Genomic DNA, 23,935 nt, shown 5'->3' with positions numbered 1-23,935 from the left:
CTGGTGCAGCAGGGGGGGAAAACCAGGGGCATCTGCAGTGGGATCAGCAGCTCTGGGGAGCCTCAAAAGAACACAGAGCTGTGGGGTGGGGCAGGACAGGACAGGGAGGGGGGATTTAGATGGGATATTGCCAGGAATTCCTGCCTGGGAGGGTGGGGAGGGTGCCCAGAGCAGCTGTGGCTGCCCCTGCATCCCTGGCAGTGCCCCAGGCCAGGCTGGACATTGGGGCTGGGAGCACCTGGGACAGTGGGAGGTGTCCCTGCCATGGCAGGGCTGGCACTGGATGAGGTCTGAGGTTCCTTCCAACCCAAACCATTCAGGGATTCTGTGATCCTGTGGGATCAGAGACCCCTGAGCACCCAGCACTGCAGAGCTGCACCTCTGGATAAACATCCTGTAAGCTCAGCTCAGCTCAGCTCAGCTCAGCTCAGCTTTTAGCCAGGGACAGAAGCAACACCTCCCCAAAGCCTTCTGTTCAAGCTGAACCAAACTCCCAGCAGGGCCAAGGGCAGGAGAGCAGCCCAGGGCCAAGGTCCCCTCTCAAAGCCAAGTGACACTGCCAGAGCTGCCTGGTGACACCATGTGGGGCTCAGCTCCCTCACACACCCCCTGGGATAATTAACAGCCCTTTAATTAATGACCAGCCTGCAATATGATGACTCTGAGCATTTCCAAAGCATTATTAGAGCACCTCTGTTATTACCAGCTCCTGCACACAAGTGCACGAGTGCTGATGATCTCAGGATGACTGGCTGCACTTGCACATCCTTCAGCCCCTGCCCTGATTAACACAGCCTTAATCAGCTGATGAATTCCTGTCAGACAAACCCAATTACAGTTTGGGGTCCCACAGGAGAACTACAAACATGGCATGACTGAAAGGTTACTGTGCAAATGCTAGACCCACTTAAAATAATGGAAACCAGGCAGGGAAAGAAAATATTTACAGCAAGAGCTTTACTGTGGCTGCAAAAGCAAAGCAAATCCTGTCATTAGACAGGGATGGGCATTTCTTGCTTTTAAATGGATTTGATTTGCACACAAACTGTTGAGAAATCTGCCCTGCATCCCACAGGGTGACCGTGGCAATGGGCAGCACGGCAGCCTGGCACGGGCTGGGGACAGGAGGCAGCCACAGGGATGGGGATGGAAAGAGGGATCCAGGCAGGAGAGGAGCACTCCAGCAGCCCCCAGCCCCCACTGGGGGCAGGAATGCAGGAGCAGACTGTCAGCACCACAGGGTGGTTGTGCAATGAGCACTCGGCTGTGGAGCTGGCCCTGGGCTGAACAGCTTATGCAAATCAAAATCCATAAGAGGATACAGCCCCCAAACACTGAAACAAATTAATTTCTTTTTCTAAAATCGACTATTCTTCAAGGACAGATTGAAAAAAAAAAATCTTCTGCAAGTGTCCCTTTGAAATAGAGCTTGAGGAGCAGAGGGAAGGGGGATGTGAGCAGCAGATCAGAATCCAAGAGCCCAACCCTGGCCCAGTGAAAACTTTCCATCATTCACCCTTAACCATTCCCCAGCACCCAGCACCTCCTTGGAAATACAGAATTGAGGACCCTGACTGCCACCTCTAATTCCCAAACTGAGTTTTAATTCACACAAGAGGCACCACAAAGGTTCAGTCACATTGTAAAGGCTGATAATGCCTGTGGTGTTTCTGTTATCAGCTCAGCTGCCTCCTGACATTAAAAGGTATAAAATAATTTTCCAGGAGGCTCAGGGGCAGTTTTTCCAATGGCAACAACAACAATGAGAAGCTGAAATAAACCCAAAAGAGGGATAAGGGATTAAATTTAAGAATTGCACAATCAGCCTTATAGCCAATGTTCCTTAAGCTGCACAGTCAAAAATAGAAAAAAAATAAAATTACACAAGTGTGCAAGGCCTAATTTACAGGAGATGGATCCAACTCCCATCAGAGAGAGGGATCTGCAGCATCACAGTTGCCATGACTCCCGAGGGAGCTGCACCACAACCCTGGCACTGATTTTAGCAGCACAGACAGGAGCTGATGTTTTCAGGGAAGCATCCTGTTATCCTGGAACACACAGTGTAGGACATGGGAGCCTGGCTAAAGAGATTTCATCACTGAACTTCAGCAGGGGGTCCTCCAAAATGCCTTAAAATGGGAGCAAATCACTGCCTGCCCACCAGGGGAAAGAAACAAGAAAGATGGAGAGGGACTGGGGACAAGGGATGGAGGGACAGGACACAGGGAATGGCTCCCAGTGCCAGAGGGCAGGGATGGATGGGAGATTGGGAATTGGGAATTCCTGGCTGGGATGGAATTCCCAGAGCAGCTGTGGCTGCCCCTGGATCCCTGGCAGTGCCCAAGGCCAGGCTGGAGAGGGCTGTGGGGGGCAGTGGGAGGTGTCCCTGCCATGGCAGGGGTGGCACTGGGTGCTCTTTAAGGTCCCTCCCAAGCCAGACCATTCCAGGATCCTGTGAGGATATCAAGTGTGCAGCAGGAGCCTCCCAGTCCTGTCTGACAGTCACAGGTGAGGTGTTGGCCAAGGAGTGGCACAGCTAAAGACACAACCCCCCTGAGCATGCCATTGGTACAGAACAGGAGCACAAACAGGCACATGGAGGGGACACAGTCCCTGTGACACCTGGAGTTCCACAGAGATCTCCTGGATCCCTGCAGCCCTGCCCAGGGGAGTGCTGCCACCAGCAGCCCTGAAATGGTTAAAAACGTGTGGATGTGGCACTGGAGAATGTGGGTCAGTGCTGGCCCTGGCAGTGCTGGGGTTAAAGGCTGAGCTTCTTCAACCTGAACAATTCCCTGATTTCTGCCATGAACAAGCACAGTCACCTGGCCAGGGATGTCAGCACCCTTCCCCTCCCTGGGTGCTGGCCTCAGCTCAGTGCCACTGGGGTGTGAATTCCCTCTGCAGGCACTTCCACACCACTTGTGCCAGCTGAGGGACCCAGCCAAGCCCTGGGGGTGTTTGCAGCTCTGGAACAGCTGCTCCAGGAAGGGCCAGCACAGATGGAAATGGAGACAAAAGCCTCAGTCATGGATCTGATTTGTGGGCAGGGGCTGCCCAGGGAGGGTTGGATGCCCATCCCTGCAACTCCTGGAGGTGGCACTCAGGGCTCTGGGCTGGGGACAAGGCTGCCAGTGGGCACAGGACTCCAACCTTAATGATGCTGGGGTTCTGGGATGGCAAAGCACCTTCAGCTGCTGTGGGAACACAGCACCAGGAGCTCCAAAACAAGCTCAGCCCTGGAACCATGGAAGCTCCTGAGCTGGGAGGGAGCCACAGGATCACTGATGCAACTCCTGCTCTGCAGAGACACCCCAAAATCCCAGCCTGAGCATCCCTGAGAGCGCTGCCCAAACACTCCTGGAGCTCTGGCAGGGTTGGGAATGTGCCCATGCCCTGGGGAGCCTGGGCAGGGCCCAGCACCCTCGGGGGAATTCAGAGCTGGGCACTCTGAGCTCCTCTTAAAACCCCAACAAACCAACTGTTGACTCTACAAAGTGTTGAAAGGAGGAAAGCAATGGAAGGTTATCAAAGCCCTGAGTAAACTGACATCAGGACAACTTCCAGGTGCAAAGTTTGTGCCAACTTACTCACAGGCTGCAGTGCTACTCTGAGCCAGGACTCCTCCAGTCCATGCACTGTTACCTGTGGCTTTTCCTTCAAAAACTCCTGGCAGACAATGGAAAGGCTTGGAAGAAATGTTGGTTTTGTAAAAGATGCTGCCTTCAGCTTTCCCTTTGTTTTGTTGCATCATGCACCAAAGAGCATCACTTCTGCAGGCACAAGTTCATGCAGAGAACACCACTTCCACTAAAATAGAACTACTTCAGGTTATGCAACACTCATTAAAATTACAAAACCTCTCAAAAACCTGAGCAGCATGTTAAGGCACTCTGGAGCTTGGGGTCTGGTGAGTTAGTGGCTGCATCATGCAAACTGGCAGCAAGAAACTCTGCAGGAACAGCAGCAAACTTCCATGCCTGATGACAAGGCACAAATGGAGAGCACCTGAGGGCAGGGATAAACTCCCCAGCCCATCTCAGCAGAGTGGGGTTCACAGAGATGCCAACTCCTTCTGAGGAAGCTTCAGAATGAGCACAAGTACAAGAATATTGGTAATTTCATCTCTAGCCGTATTTCAAAATTTCTAAGAACTGGATTCAGTTCTGTGGGATGAATTCCAGCTCATTTCCTATGAGCACAGGGACCTTGTTCCCTGGAGAACAGCCAGGATGCCAAGTCCTGGATGCTGACCAGCCCATCCAAAGTCTCCTAAGAGGGATAAAATCCCAAAATTTACATCAGTCCCACCATTGTTTTGTTAGAGCTGCTTTGGAAAAGGTTTTGATTCTAGAAGGAAACACATTTTGTGGATGAAGAGGCTCAAGCCAAACCAACTGCAGGAGGAGAAGGGGATGCAGCTGGTCTGAGGTGGGATAAAGCCAGACCCTGCCAACAGCAGGGACCCAGAACACTCCCTGCCCCTGGCATCCTCCATCCCTGAGCAGGGCCAGGGGACACTGCCACACCCAAACCCTGCACACACACCAGCCCTAACTCAGTCCCCACGGCCGCCCAAGGCAGAGCCCGGCACTCGCAGTGGGTGCCAGCTGTGCCTTTGGGGATGAGCACTGTGAGCCAGCAAGCAGCCCCAGCAGCCCTGAGAGCAGCCAGCACCCCTCATGCCACGCTGGATGCCCGCTGGGCTCATGCCAGGGCAGGCAGGGCAGGCAGCAGGCCCTGGCACACGCACACACCTCGGTCCGGCCGCCGGGGCACGGCTCTGCCCGCCAGGGCTGGCACCAGGGCTGGCACCCCCCGCGCCTTGGTGGGTCTCATGTAGCCCTTGAGCTGCTCTGCTGCCTTCACTCTCTCCTTCTTTGCCTCTCTCACCACTTTCTGCTCTCCTTCTTCTTCTGTCTCTTTAGCTGGGCCTTGAGACTTCTTCTCTTCCGTTGTGTCCTGAGATTCTTTTTCTTTGGCTGTGCCTTGAGATTCCTTTCCTTTAGTTGTGTCCTGAAATTCCTTTTCTTTAGTTATTTCTTGAGATTCCTTTTCTTTAGTTGTGTCCTGAGATTCCTTTTCTTTAGTTACTTCTTGAGATTCCTTTTCTTTAGTTGTGTCCTGAGATTCCTTCTCTTTAGTTACTTCTTGAGATTTCTTTTCTTTAGTTACTTCTTGAGATTCCTTTTCTTTAGTTACTTCTTGAAATTCCTTTTCTTTAGTTACTTCTTGAGATTCCTTTTCTTTAGCTGTATTTTGAGTTTCTTTATTTGTGTCCTGAGACTCCTTTTCTTTGGTTTTGGCTTGAGAATCCTTTTCCTTGGTTTTCTCTTGGGGTTTATCCCCCTCAGACTTTGACACTGGAGCATCCTTCAGGAGAGCAGGGCCCTCCTCTGCAGGCTGACAGGGACCTTTTTTGTTCTCTTTGGGCTGTTTTTGGGTGGTTTGGGCAGCTGTCCCAGCAGCCTCAGGCACAGTGCCCTGGTGTTGGGGTGAGCTCTGCTCATTCCTCCTGTCCCTGCCCTGCTCAGTCCCTCCAGCCTTCCTGTCCTTGCCAGCTCCTGGCACACCCACAGGTGTCCCTGCAGGGGCTGGGGACCTCTCTGTGCCCTTCTCTGCACAGGACACGGTGGCCTCTGGTCCTCCTGTCCCCTCAGCAGCTCCAGAGGCTGCTCTGTGTTTTGGATCTGCTGCCCCATGAGGAAGCTCTGAGGGAGCCTTTACAGTGTTGTGCTTTGTATCAGAGGGTTTTATTTCTTTATCATCCCCCTTTGTATCAGTGGGTTTTATTTCCTTATCATCCCCCTTTGTATCAGTGGCTTTTATTTCTTTATCATCCCCCTTTGTATCAGAGGGTTTTATTTCTTTATCATTCCCCTTTGTATCAGTGGCATTTATTTCCTTATCACCCACTTTTGTATCAGTGGGTTTTATTTCCTTATCACCCACTTTTATATCAGTGGGTTTTATTTCTTTATCATCCCCCTTTGTATCAGTGGGTTTTATTTCCTTATCACCCACTTTTATATCAGTGGGTTTTATTTCTTTATCATTCCCCTTTGTATCAGTGGCATTTATTTCCTTATCACCCACTTTTGTATCAGTGGGTTTTATTTCCTTATCATCCACCTTTGCCACGGGACAAATGTGACTTTTGTCCTCGGGCTGGCCACCCTGGGAACCAGCCTCTCTGCTCTTCCCACCTTTCTGGGAAACCTCTTTTCCAGGTTCTTTGGGCTGCTCATGAGATCTCTGGGTCTGCATCTCCTTCTTAGCACCAGCTCCAGGCTCTCTGCTGCTTTTCTCTGCTTCCAGAGGAGGAGGAGGAGGAGGAGGAAGGCCCCCAGTCCCTGCACCCCCCTCTCCCTGCTTTGGGAGGCCACAGGGAGCATCACCCCCATCCCCAGGGCCACTTGCTGGGCTCTGGGACATGGATTTCAAGTCACTTCCTTTATTATTCCCAAGTCCTTGAGGGCCAGTGGGAAAGTTTTTAATGTTTCTGTTTTCATCTACAAGATCTGTGTCTCCCACCCCACATCCCAGCCCAGCTCCCACTGCAGGCTGTGCCTCACTCCTGCCTGGTTCTGCCTCCAGAGGAACAGGCTGCCTGGAGGCATTTTTAGCCTTTTTACTGCTTCCATCATAGCCCCTCTTTTTAGATCTCTCAGTGACTGGGGCCAGGCTGGGATCTGACACTGCTGGATGCTCTGGAATAGGATTTTTATTCCTGCTGCAAGGACTGGCACCTCCTGCCTCAGGTTTGTCCCTGATCTCCAGGCCAGCAGGAGGGAACATCCCTGCTCCTGCTTTATGCTCCAGCAGTAAAGGCTGCTGGGGGCCAGGCTCCCCCTTTCTGTGCTTCTCTTCCCCACCTGTGTGTGACTTCCCTGGCTCCAGAGGCAGAGCAGGAGCCTGTGCCTTGGCAGGATCAGGCAGGTGACCCAGCAGCACCTCTGGACTCCTGGAATTCTCTTTGCCCTCCTCAGACTGAGTTTGTTGAACATGTCCCACTGCAGGGAAGACACCTGGCTGCAGCTCAGGACTCTGCTCAGCCTTTTTGCCTTTCCCATCTCTGCTTTTACCCTTGGGCTTGTCCATGCCCAGTTCCCTGGTGGGACTGTGCATCCCTGCCCTGTGCCCTGGGGCTTTATCTGCTTCCTTCCCTTTATTCACAGGCCAAGTTTCCTTCGTTTCCAAGTTTCCTTTCCCTATTTCTGGCTCTGAAGTCTCTTTTTTATGGCCTGAAAGATTTGGCTGCTCAGAGAAGCTCCCAGTGCCACCCTGGATTTTGGGCTTCCCCAGCTCCTCCTCCAGCCTCTCTCTTTGCAAACCAGGCCCCTTCTCCTCAGCCAAGCTCATTTCCTTCCTGCCTGCAGCCACCTGCTCCTGCCTGCCTTCCCCCCCAGCCCCCAGGACAGCTGCCTGCCCAGAGGGGCTTTTCTCAGGCTGTTTCCTTCTCCCATCACTGCTCCTCTTCCTGGGTTTCTCTGCCAGCACTGGCGCATCCGAGCTGAGCCCGGCAGCTCCGGCCTCTCTGCCTTTCCCAGCCAAACCCACCTGCTCTATGGGGCTGATGGTGGCAGCCAGAGCAGGATTTTTGGCTTCCTCTCTGCTCTTCTGCAGCAGCAAAGCTTGGTCTAAAGCTCCCAAATCAGCTGTTTCACCTTTCCCAACATTTTCTTTCTGTTTCTCCGGTCCCAGCTCAATTGGCCTTTGCATTTTAGCTGCATTTTCCTGCAAGCCCCCAGCAGGGACACAGCCCTGCTCTCTGCCCTTATCACTGCCCTCCTTCACCTTATCAGCTCCCTCAGGAAAACTCCCTGAGACCACCTTATTCTCAAAGAAAGGCTGCTGGGAAAAGCTCCTTTCCCCCTTTTTGCTCCTTCCATCGCTGCCTCTTTTTTTGGGCTTGTCTGCAGGCCAGGCCTGTGCAGCACTGCCTGATGGGTGTCCTCTGGCAGGAGGAACAGCCTGGCCATTCTCAGGATAAACTGTTTCCTTCCCAGCCTCATCTGTCCTTGCTCCATCAGTGGATTTGCCTCCATCCTCTGAGAGCATCACCTGCTCGGAGCAGCTTTTCATTCTTTTGCCTCTGCCTTCACTGCGCTTTTTCTTTGGCCTGTCTGTGCCGTGTGTCAGGCTGGGCTCTGTCCCAGCCTGCTGCTCACAGCCAGGGACTCCTTTCCCCTGCTTTGGATCTGCTGCCACCCCCCTGGCCCCTGCCTCGCCAGGGCTGGGATGTTTGGGGACACCCTGGGCCCTGCCCTGCCCAGCTGGGACTTCCCCAGGTTCTGGTGGAACAGGACCAGGAGCTCCAGGAGCGGCTGTTGGGCTCCTCAGTGCTCCCCCTGACCCTCTTTCCCCTTCTCCAGCTGCCTTTGGCTCTGCAGGGAGCTTGTCCAGGGCTGCAGCCTCCAGGTGAGGCTGTTGGAGGGATTCTCTTTCAAGCCCTTTGCTTTTTTCCCACTTTTTCTTGGCTGCTGTTTCCAGGGAAGGCTGGACAGAGTCACTGGGTGCTTCCTGCCCTGGAGATGGGGATTTGGGCTCCTTGTTTTTATGGGACAGAGGCAATTCTGAAGGTTTGGTCTGTAAGGGAGCTCCTGCTGTGCTCAGATTGACCTTCAGCTCGGCACCTTTTGACTCCTTGTCCTCCCTCTTCTCATTTTTCCTGGGGAAGTCTCTCTCCATGGCCTTGCTGGGTCCCTTGGCTGCAGCAGACTCCTGCACCTCAGTGTGACCCATCTCTTTGCTGTGACCCTTAGACCCCAGCATCCAGCTGGCAGCTCTGCTTTCCTCTGGCTCCATCTCCTCCCTGGGGCTGCCATGCAGCTCACTGGATTTTGGGCCCTGCTGTCCTGGGGCTGGCACAGGGGAGGTGTTTTTCTCCTCCAGGACATGACTCCCAGCTGTTATTTTAGCCTCCTGTGGCACATCCAGAGCTCTGCTCCCAGGGGCTGTTCCAGGACACACGGCTGGGTTCTGCCACTCCACCCCACAGGGAGCACTCCTGGCACCTCTGCAGGTCCCATTCTCCTCCCAGAACTCCATCCCTCTTGGCAGCTGGTTTCTCCTTTGTTTGGGTTTCTTTTTCTTTTTCTTCACCATGGCACCTTCCAAATCCCAGTTTTCCTGGGGGGGATCTCTGCAGCTCTCCACAGGCTCCATGGGGACACTGGTGGCCTTTTTGTGAGGAACCCTAGAGCGAGGGGATGCTCCAGCACCACAGCCAAGCTCCACTGTGGAACAGGGGTCTGCTCTGGGCTCAGGACTCTTCTGCTGTGGGACACCTACAGGATGCTCCTCTGGCACATCTGTGAGAGGCACTGGGGCAGGTTTTGCTCTGCCAAACCCACGGTCCCTGGATTTGGGAGCTTGCCTGACTTGTGCAGTGGAAAGACCTGGAATACAGGAAGCCTGCTCAAACATCGAGGCCACTATTTGCTTGATAAAAGAAATAATAAATATACTCTATGTGGCTGCAGCCCTCTCAAACAGGCCCTACAGGCAGGATTTCCCACTGGAACCACACCAGAGCCACCTCAGGAGGGCTGGGGTAGGTATTTACCCCAACACCTGTGTGATCTACCCCAAATCCATCCACCAGTGCTATTTAAACACAAGTCTGACACAGGCTCTTACCCCACCAAAAAGCACCAGTTCTTGCAAGGACATGCCATTGCTTTTTAAAAATGCATTAAGGATCCATTTTGTCTCAGCAAGACAAGATCAGAGAGAGCCTTTTTATATCTCTAGCTGGCATCCTTCCAGAGTGGGAAAACAGAAGTTTAGTGGGAAGATGGGAAGAGAGATGGGGGCAAGAGAGCCAAGTTTCCCCAGCAGCCAGGGAGGAAGCAGGGGGAGGCAGAGCCTCTGTGCCAGGGTCACCTGCTGTGTCCCTGGGGATGCCTCAGGGGCGAGCAGAGCAGCAGTTGTTTGTCACTCAGCCCTGGCCCACAAATCCTCCTCCACACCAAGTGTGAGCAGCACCAGCCCCTCTGGAGGCTGGGTCAGTGGAGCAGGAGAAAATCACATCTTCCTTTGGCAATTGCACAGCTCGGTTGGGAAGGAGATCCTCCCTGGGAATATCCTCATGAGAATTACCGGTCCTTTGCAACACCAAAATAAAAGCCAGTGCTGATGGCAGAGATGGGAGCTCTGCAATCCCCCAGCACAGCTGTGAGCCAGTCCCAGTGATAAAGCACTCAGAGCACAGGGATTTGGGCTTTTAGTTTGAATGTGAGGGGAAAGAGCCTTGGAGAGGGCAGGGATCCGAGGGGAAGGGTGAGCCCAGCACCAGGAGCACTGAGAGCCACACAAAGACATTTCTGCTGGCCCAGGGGGCCCCACAGCCAGGAGCAGAAGGTGAAGAGTTCCCAGAGGAGGCTTCCATGAGGAAATGGAATTATTTTTTATGTTATGATTTCTGTCCTACCTGTGGGCTCCTGCAGGGTTTTCCCTTCCTGAGGTTCTGCGTGTTGTACGTGGTTGTGCTCAGCCTCCTCCTTCTGTGTCTCACCATTCTCAGCAGGAGCAGATTTTTCTGGAAGGTCTTTATTTTCTAGTGCTTCTTTTGCCTCAGCTGGAACATGAAAGACAGGAACAGAAAGCTTTAGGTCTCAGGAGTGAGGCAGCCTGCAGCTAAACCCCAGCCCTTGCAAAGGGGTTAATTTTGTGTTTAACAGGAATGAGGTTTATGAGACATGGCTGGTTCATCCCCTCACAATCCCATTTCAGCAGCACTTTTATACCTGGCAGATGCCAAGGTGGGGGTAGAACATGAAGCAGGGGCTGTTTCAGGGCTTTTAAGCACAGGGTGAGGGTTTGTTTGGGTTTTTTCCTCTTTGTAATCAGCCCAGTTCAGACTATCCCAGCTTCCCACTGGGAATTCAAATCCAGAATGAACTCCATTATCAGCCTGGAGTCCCTGGCTAATGCTGATCATCTTGTATTCATCTATACCTTCCAATACATCCACACAGCCACCACAACATTCCTCACTCTGCATAATTACAGCCAGTTTTCATTTGTAAGGCATAATTACAAGGGAGAGCAGTTCTCTCTGTAATTAATTTTATTTCAATTTTAAATAGAAAGGGAAACGATGACAGGCCTTGGTACAACAGCCGTGCCGGGGGAAGGAAAGGACAAGGCCTGTGACTGTGCCCTGTGTCAGCAGGCACTGAAACCTGCTGGGGCTGCACTCTGGAGCCTGGCCCTGCCTGCCGGGGCCAGAGCTGTGCCCTGGCTGCATTTCCCACCTGCTGCCTCCGGGGGCTGCTTGCTTTTCCCGGGAATTTCCTCCTCCCGGGGGCTCGGGGGAGGTTTCCTGTCCTTCATCTCCTCTGAGTGATCCACACAAACTTCTGCGACTTTGGATTCCGCCTCCACCTTTGCTGTTGCTTCTGTAAATCGAATGTAAAAGAGTAAAAATTCCTGGTTTTAAATATAGATCAGATTAAATTAGATAAAATTCACTCCCTCGCTTAATTTTTTATCTTCTGTAAGGAACTGAAGGGTTTCCTCACTTTCAAAACCTGATTTTTAGGATCTTTCTACCTTCCTGCATTGTCTTGCACTTCCTCTTTCATTCACTCACCTGGGCTTCTCAGTCTCTACACTCTACTGGGTTTTGGTTTTTTTTGTTAAAACTTCTCTCTTGAAATTTATCCTCATCATTAAACTAAAGAGTATTAGAAGGTAAGAAAAAATATCTCACTCCAACCCCATCCACAACCAATCCACATATGCTGCCTCTGCCCAGGGCTGCTTGCTGCATTTTAGTAATATAAATATAAAATAAAGAAAATTTTGGAGAGCAGTTTTCTCTCCAGAGGGATGGTGTCTCTGGAGAAATCCACACAGCACAGCAACCTGCACATGGAAAACCAAACACACCCTTTCCAGCATTCAGCACCTACAGGCATCCCAAGGAAAGGTCCCAGAATTATCAACTAAGCCTTTTAGGCTCTTCAGAAATTGTTTTCAAGAACCTGTGTTTGTCAGCTCTGTGTCCCACAGGATCTGGGAGATTGCAGGGAGAGCTGAGGGTGGTGGTGACACAGAGCCAAGCACCAGTAGGGATGAGCCAGCACCTCCCCATGGCTGTCCTCAGACCACTCAGCACTGCTCAGAATAGCAAATGACAATTTAAAAATCATTAAAAACCTCTAGTTTTATGTTTTGTAAGTGAAAAAACCCTGTGATGCATTTTCTGTGTCTCCTGAGAGCAGAGCTGAGCTCTCCTCAAGGTGCTTCACCCAAAGCCAACCAATACTGGGCTCCCTGACCTCAGAGGCCTTTTCCAACCTGAATTACCCATGACTGGGGTTCTGGGATTTGGGCACACTCACCTGCAGGAGCCTTGTCCTGCTGAAGGGCAGCCTCAGATGGCAGCAGCTCCCCAGACACAGCACTGCTGGGGGCAGCTGCAGGGCCAGGCTGAGCTGCCACGTTCCCACCATCCACAGCAGGGTCAGGCTTGGCTGGAGATGCAGGAGCAAACCCAGAATCCAGGCCATGGTGATGGTTGACTTCTGCTGCTGGGGCAAATTCTGCATCTGCTGCTGGGCCAAACTCAGAGCCCATAACGTGCTGAGCTTTGTTATCTGCTGCTGGAGCAAATCCCAAATCCAAGGTATGGTGAGGTTCTGTGTCTGCTGCTGGGGCAAACCCCAAATCCATGTTCTGGTGGGACTCCACACCTGCTGCTGGAGCAAATCCCAAATCCATGTTCTGGTGAGATTCCACACCTGCTGCTGGAGCAAATCCCAAATCCATGTTCTGATGAGATTCCACACCTACTGCTGGAGCAAACCCCAAATCCACGTTCTGGTGGGACTCCACATCTGCTGCTGGGGCAAATCCGAAATCCATGGCCTGGTGGGACTCCACATCTGCTGCTGGGGCAAATCTGAAATCCATGGCCTGGTGGGACTCCACCCCTGCTGCTGGAGCAAACCCCACATCCACCCCATGGTGGGATCCAGCATCTGCTGCCGGGGCGAAGCCGAGCTCTGTCCCCGGGGTGGACACGTCATTGACACCTTTGGCAGGGCTGGCTTCAGGTGCAGGAGCAAAGCCCCCATCTGTGGCCTGGAAAGGGCTGGCTGCTGCTGCTGCTGCTGCTGCTGCTGCTGCTGCTGCTGCTGCTGCAGGGCTCTGGGGAGCTTTGGTGTCTCCAGCAGGGCCAGCCCCAGCTTTGTCTGCAGGAAGGGATGCGGTGTCGCTGGTGGAAACAGAGGCTGCACCTGGCAGGGACACGGGCACCACAGGTCAGGGAGAACCCCATGGAAACTCCTGACCTGCTGCTTTGTGCATGGGGAACACCAGGGCTCCCTCTCTGTCTCCTCCTGCCTTTCAGCACCACCTCCTCCCCAGGTGTTCCATCCTTACCCACTGCTGCCTGCAGCAGAGCTTCTCCTGCTGCAGCCCCCGTGCCCTGTGTGCACCCCTGTGTGCAGAGGGGCTCCCATCTGCTCCAGCAGCATGGATTGCTCCTGTGCCAAAGCTCCCTGATGCCAAACAGCTGGCAGGGGGCCAGAGCTGCTGGATGCTCTGCCAGGAGCACATTCCAGCAGAGCCCCAGCATGGCTGGAGCTGCAAGGCACCTTCAAGATGCCCCAGTTCCAGTCCCACTCCCTTCTCCTGGCAGGGACACTTCCCACCATGCCAGGTTACTCCATCCTAGCCTGGGACACTTCCAGCAGCTACAGCTGGAAGCTCCCTGGGAAAGCTCCTTTTACCCCTACTGCAGGACACAGAAAATGCAGTGGGATCACCTGTGTAAGCCCAGCAGGTTTTCCAAGAGCAGGAAAAGTCCTGATACACTCCAAAGCCACACACTTCACTGTAAACATGGTTTGTGCTGGTGGTGGGGTTTGGTTGGTGCTCGAGCAGGAGCTCTGGCACTTCTGACACAAAATCCTCCCATGAATCACAAATTCCCTCTATTCCTTCAAAGTGGCCTCGTTCATTTTTCACACAGTATCTCCTAACACTGAGCTGGTAGCTCCAAACCAACATTTGTCACTTCACAGCACAATCAAACCTCTGCATTTAAGCTCCTATTTGCCTAAAATCCCCTTGAAGGAGGTTTTTCAGTCAGTTTTTGTTTAATGTTTCAGCTGTCCAGAGGCAAGCTTTTCCAAATGATCAGTGCCAGAAGCACTGGATCTCTGCTGCAGCTCCTCATCTCGACAGCCCCAAGCTCTGCCCACCCTCTGTGTCCTGCAGCTCAGTGCCCTGAACATCTCCTTTCTATTGCTGACGACCAAAAAACAACATTTCTACTGATTTTTTGAGTCACATCTAAAAATATCCTCCCCAACCAGTGGAAAATGTATGAAATCTAATTTAGATACTTAAACTGAAGTCAGAAAGAAATAGAAAAATCTAAAAAGTCACTTGTAAAATGGTATTTAAGGATCCATTTAGATAAAACAAGTATTTTAGTGAACCAAACCAAAAGGATGCATCATGCACCAGCCCTCATTTGGGTTTGATTTGTTGTGGGTTTTTTAAGTGGTATCATGATCTTCTCCAAAAGAAAACGTAAAGATTGTGATTTTACATGTGAATAAGACTGTAAATAGATAGATATTAAAAGCAGTATGGATGATTCCTGGAGAATTAGGGAAACGAGTGGGATGAAGTATTAGGAAACTGGACAACAACTGGCACTATGAGTCTGTGTATAAATACGTTAAAAATGTTTTTTTTTTAAAGAGAATTTTTTAAAAAGGACAGGTTAGAGGTCCTTGTGAGTAGATCTGGCACCTGGGGCCATGGGTCGGGGTGGCCTTGGCAGTGCTGGGGAAGGGTTGGACCTGGTGACCTCAGGGGCTTTCCCCCCTAAACCATTCCCTCCCTCTGCTGTACCACAGCCTTGGGATTTTCCTGGAGCTCAAATGTGGAGACAGCAAAGAGCCACGGAATCAGCTCCTGGACTGGGACACAAGTGAGCAGGTTTGCTGCTCCTCCCTCACCTGCAGGCACAGCAGATCTGTTCCCACCTCGCTGTGTTTCCCCCAGGAGAGGCAATTCCATGCTCTCCCACCCTCTGCCCCTCCAGGCCGCAGGACTCACCTGGAGCTGCAGCCTTGGCTCCCTCAGTGGCTGCAGCCTCTGCTGGCAGGGCAGGGGCTGAGGCAGGAAGGCTCCCAGGGGCTGCTGCTGCCGTGGGGCTCTCGGGCAGGCTCGTCCTTATGGCTTCTGTGGCTGCAGGGGGCACTGCCAACAGAAGCAGCTGGGATCAGCTCCTGGAGAGGCCTCGGATCATGGAGCTGCTGGGATGGGGGGACACCCCCAGGTGCTGCCTCAGCCAGCCCAGGGAGGGAATCCCCCTCAGCTCACAGAGAATCAGCTCTGATTGCCCACTCTCAGGGAAGTACCCAGGAAAGCACCCAGGAAAACTCTTGAATCCCGGGAGAAGTGGCAAAGCTGGGGAGGGTTGTGCTACAAACCCTCCCAGTTCCAGAAACACTTCCTACCCATGACCAGGGTGAAACTGTTCTCAGCTTCTTCACAGAAATAAAGATCCCATTATGGGTCAAGTTTTGTAATCCACACAAATTCCCAGTGGGATAATGCTCCAGTGGAGCTTCAAAGATTTATCTGTGACCACCAGGATTTAAAGGTAATTGTAAAATCCCAGAAAGGTTTGGGTGGGAAGGGACCTTCAGGATCATCCAATCCCACCCCTGCCATGGCAGGGACACCTCCACTGTCCCAGGCTGTTCCAAGCCCTGTCCAGCCTGGCCTTGGGCACTGCCAGGGATCCAGGGGCAGCCACAGCTGCTGTGGGCACCCTGTGCCAGGGCCTGCCCACCCTCCAGCCAGGAATTCTTTCCCAATATCCCATCCAACCCCACTCCCTTTCAGTTTAAAGCCATTCCCACTCCTCAAAGACTCATTTCCATTCTAAACTGATGTGAGCAGCAGAAGCAGTGCTGTCCTTGGCCAGCTCCCACGTGGCTCTGTCCCAGCCTGGTGTCCCTTGAGGAGGCAGACAAGGAGAGGAGCTGGTTCTGCTGCTCAGGAGCTCTCTGCCAACACTTCCTGCAGATAACTCACAGCTAGTTTTTACCTGGTGGCTCAACAAAGTAAGAGGTATCTGGTCCCTTCATGTCCTGCTGAGCTCCCATCCAGTATTCTTCAGGGGCTGTGGGAAACAAACACACTGAGTCCTGCCCTGACCCCACAGGGCTTTGATTTCCCAGGGGAAGGTTTGACTCTGCTGTGTTTGGGGTTCATCCTCAGGGAATTTCAATTCCCTCTACAAGAGGCAGCAGAACCTCTGTTCTCCCAGGATTATTGGGAGTGAGAGCTCCCATCAGACAAGAGTTACACCCAGCACTGACCCCAGGAGCCAAAAGTGGAGTTTCTTTCCTCAGTTCTCTTGGGCAAGTGGCTCTGGGTAGCCCTGCCTAAGCAGGGGGGCTGGAAAAGTTCCAACCTCAACCTTTCTGTGACCTCCTAATGTAGAATCCCAGTGTGGTTTGGGCTGGAAGGGACCTTAAAGCTCATCTCATGGGCAGGGACACCTCCCACTGTCCCAGGCTGCTCCAAGCCCTGTCCAGCCTGGCCTTGGGCACTGCCAGGGATCCAGGGGCAGCCACAGCTGCTCTGGCTGTGCCAGGGCCTCACAAGCAGAGCACTCCCCTGAACCAACAGCTGTCCATGCCAAGAGGAAACAGTCCAATCTTGACTCATTTTATGTATCAATTCCACACCAAGATTGTTTAGGACTCGTAAAGTGGGATTTCCCAGCTGCAAACCCTCCAAACCCAGCCAGTCAGAGGAAACATTTGCTTCTCACCTGCTTTTCCTGGCAGGAATTCTGTGCCTGACTCGAGGCCCATGAAGGCTGATGGGTCCAGAGCCTCTGCAGGGGAATAGAGGGACCCCAGGAAAGGTTGTTCAGGTCCCATCATGGATCCATGTGGAGCTAAGGAAATAACAAAACTTTTGTTAATCACCAGCCCTAATGACTCCTCTCCTAAATTTCAAGTCCTACCACACTTGGACTGTTCTGCACAGCAGCAGTTCAGATAAATCTGCATCAAATGTTAGTTCTGCATCACAAACCATCAATTCTGTATTTAACAGAACCTTCTGACAAGGTTTAAGTGAGTAAACACAGGCAAATTATTTTCTTTGGCTTTCTGCTTCTGCTCCATGAATTCCAGCTGGTAATCCCTTAATAATCCAATATTGATATAATAATCCAAGAGCTGAAATCCTGAAGAGCACTTTGCAGCAACAGCTCCTGAGTATCTGGGTTTTAGCCATTAAAACAAGAGCAGGGGAAAAAAAGGGCCTGTGAATTTACAGCTGTGGAAACCTCCCTTGTGGATCCCCTGATGGGGAGACCCCTAAAAAGTTCTGTGCCAGGATTGAGAGATGGATGGGACTTTTGGTTTTTTTGGTCTTCAGGTTGTTTATTTTTCTCTTATCCAAATTCTGCACACCATCTACATCTCAGACTTAGTGTACGAAGAGAAGGCACCAAGAACGCCAGGTTCAAGGCCTTTTTTAACTCTTAGAATGCATTTTAGTTCTACCTTTCTACTAAGAAAGGTAGAAATGGGTTCCAACATCAACCTGAATTTTCAGTACATGAAAATGAACCTTCAATCAACGTCCTGGGGTTCCAACATCAGCCTGAATTTTCAGCACAAGAAAGACAAGAGAGAGCAGTGCCCAGCTGGCAGCTGGGGAGGGCTGTGCAGGGCAGCTCACCAAGGATGTCCCTGGCAGCGTCGGCGTGGTGGCCCGGGAACAGCGGCGCGCTCCTCATGTCCGTGGGGAAGGACAGCTCGGGCAGGTTCTCCCCTCTGTGCACGCTGAAGGGGTCTGGCAGAGACACAGGCAGGCAGGGTCAGCACTCAGGGTGACAGGGACACCACACAGGGGACAGGGAGCACCATTGGGACAAGAGGGTGGAGATGCAGCAGGTTCCAAGGCTGCACTTCCAAGGAAAGGCTGCTTTTGGAGCAAACCCTTTCCCAGTTAGAATTTACACCCTCAGTTGCTCAGGCTGATTCATGGGGAAAGGGGACCATGACTGTTCCTGGAGAAACTGTGCCCTCCCCTCCAGGAGGAACCACCTGCCCTGATGGACACAGCCCATGAATCTGAGTCAGGAGCACGGGCTGGGCTCAGCTCAGCCTAGAGCAGGGGAAGGTGTGGGATCTCTGAGCTCTCCCAGCCAGGAGCTGCACCCCAGTATGAACTGGGGTGATGGACTGGTACTTTAACCAAGTCACTGGGACACTGAAACATCCCCCAGTGTCCCAGGCAGACTGTCCCTGGATCCCTGGCAGTGTCCCAGGCCAGGCTGGAACAGTGGGAGGTGTCCCTGCCATGGCAGGGGTGGCACTGGGTAGGCTTTAAGTCCCTGTCACCCCTGCCCTCTGGCACTGGGAGCCATTCCCTGGCTCCTGTCCCTCCATGCCTTGTCCCCAGTCCTTCTCCACCTCTCCTGGAGCCCCTCCAGGCCCTGCCAGGGCTCTGAGCTCTCCCTGGAGCCTTCTCCTCTCCAGGTGAGCACCCTATTTCCAGACACTTGGATTTCCTCCAGTTAAACCCAGCTCAGGGGGATTTGGCTGTGGGCTGTGGCTCATTTTCATGCCAGAAGTGTTCCCTGAAGGGCTGAGAGCCCAGCCTGAACTGTTCCCATGCCCACAGTGGGCTGGGATGTCAAGATCAGGTGAGCTGAGTGAATTCCTTTATAAACCTGTCAGATTATCTGAGATGCCAAGACAACATCTTGCCTCAGAGCAACGTGCAGAATATTTTGATTTTGAGCTGTTTACAACAGTATTGACTGGTCTGAACACCTGCCTTCTTTCCAGTTAAAAAACCAACCCCAAAAAACAAGGGGAAAAAACCAGCATGACTGAAAGCAATTTAAAACTACAGGAGATCTTGCTGATGTTCCCTCTTTGCCCAGAAGTTGGATGGTGTAGAAAAAATGGGCTGCTCAGATCTGGGCCAACCCACCTCTGCTCCAGAGGGAAAAGGGGAGGAGTGGGAGAGCTGAAATTTCCCCTCTTTCTCCCCAAGGAACAAGGAATTACAGGGATGGTGGTTAGGAGATCCTTTATACCACTGGCCAGAGAATCCTCTCTTTGGGAGGGAAATCATCCTCCCATTTTCCAAAGAGTGGGCACATCAATATTGAATAAATCAAATTATTTCTCTGAATCTGATTTCTGCTCCATGATGGGAGCTCTAAGCAGAATCTCATTTATATCCAACTGAAGAGCAACACAGGGGACACTGATCCTGAACTTTATGTGGTGCCTGCACAGGTGTGCAAGACACTCCAAGGACATGAAACCTAAAGAAATGTGGTTTCATGCAACAAATAAACTAAAATATTCATATTATTCAGGTCAAAAGAACACTGGGTGCCAGGCCAGGTATGTAAATTGTTCCTAATTAACAAATAATGTAACATCTGGCTCTTGAGCAGAACAACACCAATGTCCCATTCCTGCACCCACACAGCAACCGGAGGGAAAACCCAAGAAACTTGTGGCTCTTCCAGTTCTTCCATGCATCATTTCTTATCCTTGTAAAAATACATTGGTTCTTTACAGTCAGTAAGAAAATCATGCCCTAAACAGGCCTACAGTACTTGAAAATATATTAAAAAAAAAAAAAGAAGTTCCATCCTGTATCTTCCCAGGTTGATTGCCTGGGATAATCTGGGCAGGACCCACATTTCTCAGGTTCTCCTGGAGCCAGCAAGCAATTTCATTTCAAAAAATGAGGGGGAAAAGGAGAAAATGGAGGGGAAGCTGCTGGGTGAAAGTGTATCGGTGTGCAGAGCTGATTTGCACAAGGTGCAGCTCATGTTCAGCAGCGTCAGCAGCAGCAGAGGTGTGGATGTGACACAGGGACAGGCACTGCCTGGGGACACTGCAGGTCAGAGGGACACATCTGCACTGAAACCCACAGTGCTCACAGCAGCTTGGCTGTAGGAGTCCCCCAACACCTGCTCTGGGCATAGAATCCCAGAATTATTAGGGTTGGAAAAGAGTTCCAAGACAATCAACTCCAACCTTTGACCAAATACCCCCGAACACATCACAAAATGCTGAGTCTGCTTGGGCTTTGAACACTTCCAGGGATGGGGTCTCAGCACTGCCCTGGGCAGCCTCTGCCAACACTGAACCTCTCTTGAGTGAAGGAATTTCCCCAATTTCCACCCTGAGCTGCCCTGGCCCAGCCTGAGGCCGTTCCCTCTGCTCCTGTCCCTCTTCGCTGGAGCAGAGCCCGACCCCCCCGGCTGTGCCCTCCTGGCAGGAGCTGTGCAGAGCCACAAGGGCCCCCTGAGCCTCCTTTGCTCCAGGCTGAGCCCCTGCCCAGCTCCCTCAGGGATTCTGCAGCCCCTGCCCAGCTCCCTCAGGGATTCTGCAGCCCCTGCCCAGCTCCCTCAGGGATTCTGCAGCCCCTGCCCAGCTCCCTCAGGGATTCTGCAGCCCCTGCCCAGCTCCCTCAGGGATTCCCCAGCCCCTGCCCAGCTCCCTCAGGGATTCTGCAGCCTCTTCCCAGCTCCCTCAGGGATTCTGCAGCCTCTTCCCAGCTCCCTCAGGGATTCTCCAGCCCCTTCTCAGCTCCATTCCCTGGACTCACTCCAGCCCCTCCAGGGCTCTCCTGCTGGAGGGGCCCAGAGCTGCCCCCAGGATTCCAGGGGGTCCCTCAGCAGGGCCAGCACAGGGGACAATCCCTGCCCTGGGCTCGTGTCCAGCTGCTGTCACCAGCCCCTGTGCCCATCCTGGAGGTTCCATGGGGTGATGGTGCCCTGAGGACAGGACCTGGCCCTTGGCCCATGGATCCAGCCTGTGCTGACCCCCCTGGAGCCTCCTGCCCTGCAGCACAGCCACATCCACCCACCATGCTGGCCATGACCACGGAGGGGTCACCCCATGCCCTCACCATCATCCCCTGGGGGGATCCCCTCAGCAGGGCTGGGCCTAAAACCAAAAACCAACTCACAGGGGGTCCAGGGGCTGCCAAAGGCCATGAGGGGAGCAGGAGCCCCCTCAGGGATGGAGTCTGCAGCCCATGAGGGGAGCAGGAGCCCCTCAGGGATGCCATGAGGGGAGCAGGAGCCCCCTCAGGAATGGACCCTGCAGCCCATGAGGGGAGCAGGAGCCCCTCAGGGATGCCATGAGGGGAGCAGGAGCCCCCTCAGGGATGGAGCCTGCAGCCCATGAGGGGAGCAGGAGCCCCCTCAGGGATGGAGCCTGCAGTCCATAAGAGGAGCAGGAGCCCCTTAGAGATGGAGCCTGCAGTCCATGATTGAGGAGAGCAGGAGCCCCTCAGGGATGTCATGAAGGGAGCAGGAGCCCCCTCAGGGATGTCATGAAGGGAGCAGGAGCCCCTCAGGGATGGAGCCTGCAGTCCATAAGAGGAGCAGGAGCCCCTTAGAGATGGAGCCTGCAGCCCATGAATGAGGGGAGCAGGAGCCCCTCAGGGGTGCCATGAAGGGAGCAGGAGCCCCTTCAGGGATGGAGCCTGAAGCCCATGAGGGGAGCAGAAGCCCCTCAGGGATGCCATAAGGGGAGCAGGAGCCCCTCAGGGATGCCATGAGGGGAGCAGGAGCCCCTCAGGGATGCCATGAGGGGAGCAGGAGCCCCTCAGGGATGCCATGAGGGGAGCAGGAACCCCTCAGGGATGCAGCCTGCAGTCCATGAGGTCCCCCAGCTGCTGAAATCAGGGTGCTCCAGCTCCTGAGCCATCCTACCAGCCATGTCCATGGGTTTGAAGCACAGGTCCCTCTCCTCTGCTGCCCAGGTGTCGTTGCGATCCAGGAACTCTTTGTAGGACATCTTCTCATCCATGATTTCTCCTGGGAATACTGACACGGGAGAAGAAAATGACCCAGTCAAAAGCCAAACATTGAAATATTTAAAATGGATCACTTCACTATGTGCCATTTGGGCGTGACATCCCCGGGTAACAGGGACTGGCAGCCAAACCAGAGACCATAATATCCATTTTTGACTGGTTTAATCCAGCTCTTCAAATACAAGACCCAGAATAATGGGGATTTCTGTGTCCTGAGGCACATGTAAGATCAAGAACAGACTCACATGGAAGCACTGTCCAGGTCCAAAGCCTCCAGTTGTCCTGAGGCTTTAAACAGGACAAACTCAGTGGAAAGGTTCAAAATTAATAATCAGACTAATGACTTTTAGCTTAATTTCTGTTTTAAGGAAACCTGAATTTGTCAACTCTTCTGAGGACAACATTAGAGTTTTTTAACTGGTTCTAGTTTCTTTTGGAAAGAAACAGAAATATTTACAGGGACTCCTCTCTCCCCCAGTACAACATCCTCTGCTCTCTGCCAATACATCTCTTTATGCTTTTAATATCTTTACCTTTCCTTAGGCTGACAATACCTGTAAGCCTGGAGCTCAGGAGATGAAATTCACCACAAAATAACCCTGGATATAACCCCTAATTCAGTGCAAAACTGCAGTTCCTAAAAACAACCTAATGTTAAGGCACAGAAGGACCAGAAGGGAAGAATTAATTAAAAACACAACCCTGGTCTGTAAAACAACAACCTGGAGGGGTCAGGTGGGCTGAGAGCTCACTGCAAGGTGGGCAGAGACTCAGCTCTAATAATAATAATGATGATGATGATGATGATGAGGATGATAATGTTATTGAGAGATAATAAGATGAAAAATGGCTTTTGTGGGGCTTGGAGTTTGTTTTACATCTCAAACAAGGAAAGGTCGCCAGTACAAACCATCAGCTGGGTTCAACAATTTGCTCAGAGAGTTTGGGTTTAGAGGAGCAGGAGGGGATTCCTTGGAGTTTGAAATATGTCCAAAGCTCTGATTAGGGGTAAATATTAAATAATACTTCTAATTAATAATATAAATATTTAATAATTATTTAAATAGTAAATTAATAATAATTCAAACAATAATTAAAATGAGAATACAGTCTATAATAATATATTAGATAATGTATGTTATGTATGTTATAAATGAATGTAATATATAAATATAGAATATATTATATATTATATATATTATATATAATATATTATATATCTTATATGTACTTTATAATATATTTTACATGTTTTCATGCACATTATACTGCACATTATAATATATATTTTATCATGTATAGTTTATATATTTTCATGTGGTTTTTATTATATATTACATTACATTATGTAATGTATATAATATATATTTATAAATATATGTAAATTATGTATTATACATTATTCTATGCATATTTTTATTTATATATACACACATATACATATATATAAATATAAATGCATATGTGTAATGACTAATACAATTAATGTAAATATTACTTCCAGTCAGGCTCTGGAGCTCCGAGTGCTGCCACGTCCCCAGGGTGTGGCCCTGTGAGCCAGGGCCGTGTGACACTCACTGTGTGTGTGACACTCCCAGTGTGTGACAGTGTGACACTGTGTATGTGATGTTCACTCTGTGTGTGTGACACTCCCAGTGTGTGACAGTGTGACACTGTGTATGTGATGTTCACTCTGTGTGTGTGACACTGTGTGTGTGACACTGTGTGTGACACTGTGTGTGACACTCCCCGTGTGTGACACTCCCCGTGTGTGACACTGTGTGTGTGACACTCCCCGTGTGTGACATCCCTGCTGTGTCCCCTTTGTGTCCCCGTTCCCAGCCAATCCCGGGCCAGGCAGGAGCTTCCCGGGGTTGGTGTCCCTCTGAGGGTCACATGGAGGGAAGGGCCACATGCCCAGGGACACCGTGGTGCTGGCACCGTGTCCCCAGTGCCACCCTGGGTGGGAGCAGGACACGAACTCCACCTGCCCATGTCCCAACATTCCCACTTGGGTGTCCCCTGCAGGAGCTGCCAGGGGCAGAACAGATCCTAGAGAGATGCTGGT

The 23,935-nt window shown here is 51.8% G+C and overlaps 1 protein-coding gene across 6 annotated transcripts in view; it reads right to left on the bottom strand.

The window, feature by feature from the left end:
- The window catches only part of MAP4 (microtubule associated protein 4), a 152,554-nt gene that overhangs the window by 44,152 nt on the left and 84,467 nt on the right, over positions 1-23,935 (bottom strand). For all 6 annotated transcript variants that reach the window (XM_071456400.1, XM_071456402.1, XM_071456405.1 and 3 more), the window contains 8 exons: positions 21,764-21,877; positions 17,746-17,859; positions 16,823-16,951; positions 16,091-16,165; positions 15,091-15,234; positions 12,357-13,253; positions 11,265-11,408; positions 10,439-10,585 (listed from right to left, as the gene is read on the bottom strand). In XM_071456400.1, the coding sequence (XP_071312501.1) occupies positions 10,439-10,585; positions 11,265-11,408; positions 12,357-13,253; positions 15,091-15,234; positions 16,091-16,165; positions 16,823-16,951; positions 17,746-17,859; positions 21,764-21,877 (1,764 nt within the window). The remainder of the gene's footprint in view (positions 1-10,438; positions 10,586-11,264; positions 11,409-12,356; positions 13,254-15,090; positions 15,235-16,090; positions 16,166-16,822; positions 16,952-17,745; positions 17,860-21,763; positions 21,878-23,935) is intronic.

This window comes from Agelaius tricolor, unplaced genomic scaffold (genome assembly GCF_023055355.1).
Source record: "Agelaius tricolor isolate 1412-34295 unplaced genomic scaffold, bAgeTri1.0.p SCAF_58, whole genome shotgun sequence".
In the NCBI taxonomy this organism is placed as follows: domain Eukaryota; kingdom Metazoa; phylum Chordata; class Aves; order Passeriformes; family Icteridae; genus Agelaius; species Agelaius tricolor.
This window is presented reverse-complemented; position numbering and strand designations above follow the sequence as displayed.